Source organism: Austrofundulus limnaeus, unplaced genomic scaffold, assembly GCF_001266775.1.
Source record: "Austrofundulus limnaeus strain Quisiro unplaced genomic scaffold, Austrofundulus_limnaeus-1.0 Scaffold2952, whole genome shotgun sequence".
In the NCBI taxonomy this organism is placed as follows: Eukaryota; Metazoa; Chordata; class Actinopteri; order Cyprinodontiformes; family Rivulidae; genus Austrofundulus; species Austrofundulus limnaeus.
Window position 1 is genome coordinate 1 of NW_013955354.1, and position 1,698 is coordinate 1,698.

General features: G+C 41.2%; 1 protein-coding gene across 1 annotated transcript in view; it reads left to right on the plus strand.

The window, feature by feature from the left end:
* Positions 1-106: 106 nt before the first annotated feature.
* Positions 107-1,698, plus strand: part of rsph4a (radial spoke head component 4A) — a gene marked incomplete at both ends in the record, with an annotated part of 7,916 nt that continues 6,324 nt past the window's right edge. Inside the window, 2 exon segments of the mRNA XM_014000338.1 lie at positions 107-550; positions 628-775. Coding sequence (XP_013855792.1) covers positions 107-550; positions 628-775 — 592 coding nt within the window.

Below are 1,698 nucleotides of genomic sequence, written 5' to 3' on the forward strand. Positions count from 1 at the left end.
TATATATATTGTTTATATAGATTTCTGTCCCCCTTTTTCTCAAGAGAAAGATATGAATTCCTGTAAATCATTAATTAGTTTTGTTTTCTCTCTCTTTTTTCACCAGATAAATCCAGTCTCTCWGTCCACCTACAAACCCCCACGTTTGATACCAAACGAAGCTATAGGAACTGGTGCTAATAGATATGTTTACTATGTATGCAGCGAACCAGGTCTTCCCTGGGTGAAACTCCCTTCAGTTAGCCCAGCTCAGATCTCTGCTGCTCGGCAGATCCGCAAGTTCTTCACTGGAAGGCTGGACAACCCRATTCAGACCTACCCTCCTTTCCCTGGGAACGAGGCCAACTACCTGAGAGCGCAGATTGCTCGCATCTCTGCGGGGACGCATGTCAGCCCTCGGGGTTTCTACCAGTTTGAGGAGGAAAATGAGGAAGATGAGTTCTCCCAGATCCAGTGTGAAGTAAATCCTGACTTTGAGGGCATTGCAGTCGATGAAATGGCTACATCTTTGTCCTCATGGGTGCATCATGTTCCACATATCCTAAAGCAGGTACACTACGACTGTGTGGTTTGTGAGAACGTTCTCAGGTTTTCTACACATATATGCTCTGTGAATCTCGACTGCAGGGACGCTGTGTCTGGGTGAATATGGCTGTGAAACCAGAAGAAGACTCAGATGAGGATGAAGAGGCTGATGAGGAGGATGAAGAGGAGCTTGATGAGCTGGAACCAGAGGATGGACCTCCCCTGCTCACTCCTCTCTCTGAGGATGCAGGTCAGAAGCTGTTTAACATCTTTAGGTTACAGTTATATGATGACCACTGTCTGAAACTGTCAAAGTAATATGTGTTTTATTTGGACATTCAAGGGTTTTATATCAGGGTAGGAGACTTTTTTCTGCTACACTTTCAAATTTCTAACTTTCATCCATCTTTCTTGTCCATCCATCCATCCATGGGGAGTTGTTGTTTGTCTCCGGACAGGGTACACCCTGGAAAGTTAGCAAGTCTTTTAATGGACAGAAAAAGACAAACAAGGAACACAGCTTGCCTACKTTTTTATAATCCATCCATCCATTATCTATACCCACTTTTTCCTTTCAGGGTCACTGGTGTCCATAACTAGCAGTCACAGTGCGAGGGGCGGGGTACACCTGGACAGGTCTCCAGTCCATCACAGGGACACATAGAGACGAACGAGACAAAGAATCATTCACTCTCTTACTCACACCTAGGGACAATTTATGGTTATCAGTTGTAGGAGTTTTGGGTATATTCTAAAAATGGATAATTTGTGAATATATTTAAATATATTATATTTAAATATATTTTCCTCGAGGCACCACGTTCTTTAATTCGATCAAGGATTGACCCAGGAAAGAGACGAAAAACTGTAACTTTATTGTAATCAGTCTCACAATAAATTGTACCCAAAATGATTTTATGAGTTCTTGTCTTATCAGAACCAATAATATCTCCTTTCAAGACACAAAAATGAGATTAGCTTATGTTGGTACGTTCTCCACGAGCCATTTATTTACAGATTGAATGCATTTACAACTATGTCGAGTGATGAATGAATGATTACATGTTGAACCAAGTAAAAACTGAAAGAGTTTGCATCACGAGTGAATAAACAAACAGACAGACAAATAAACAAACAAACAGATAAACATAAAATAAACACTGAGAAGTGAGT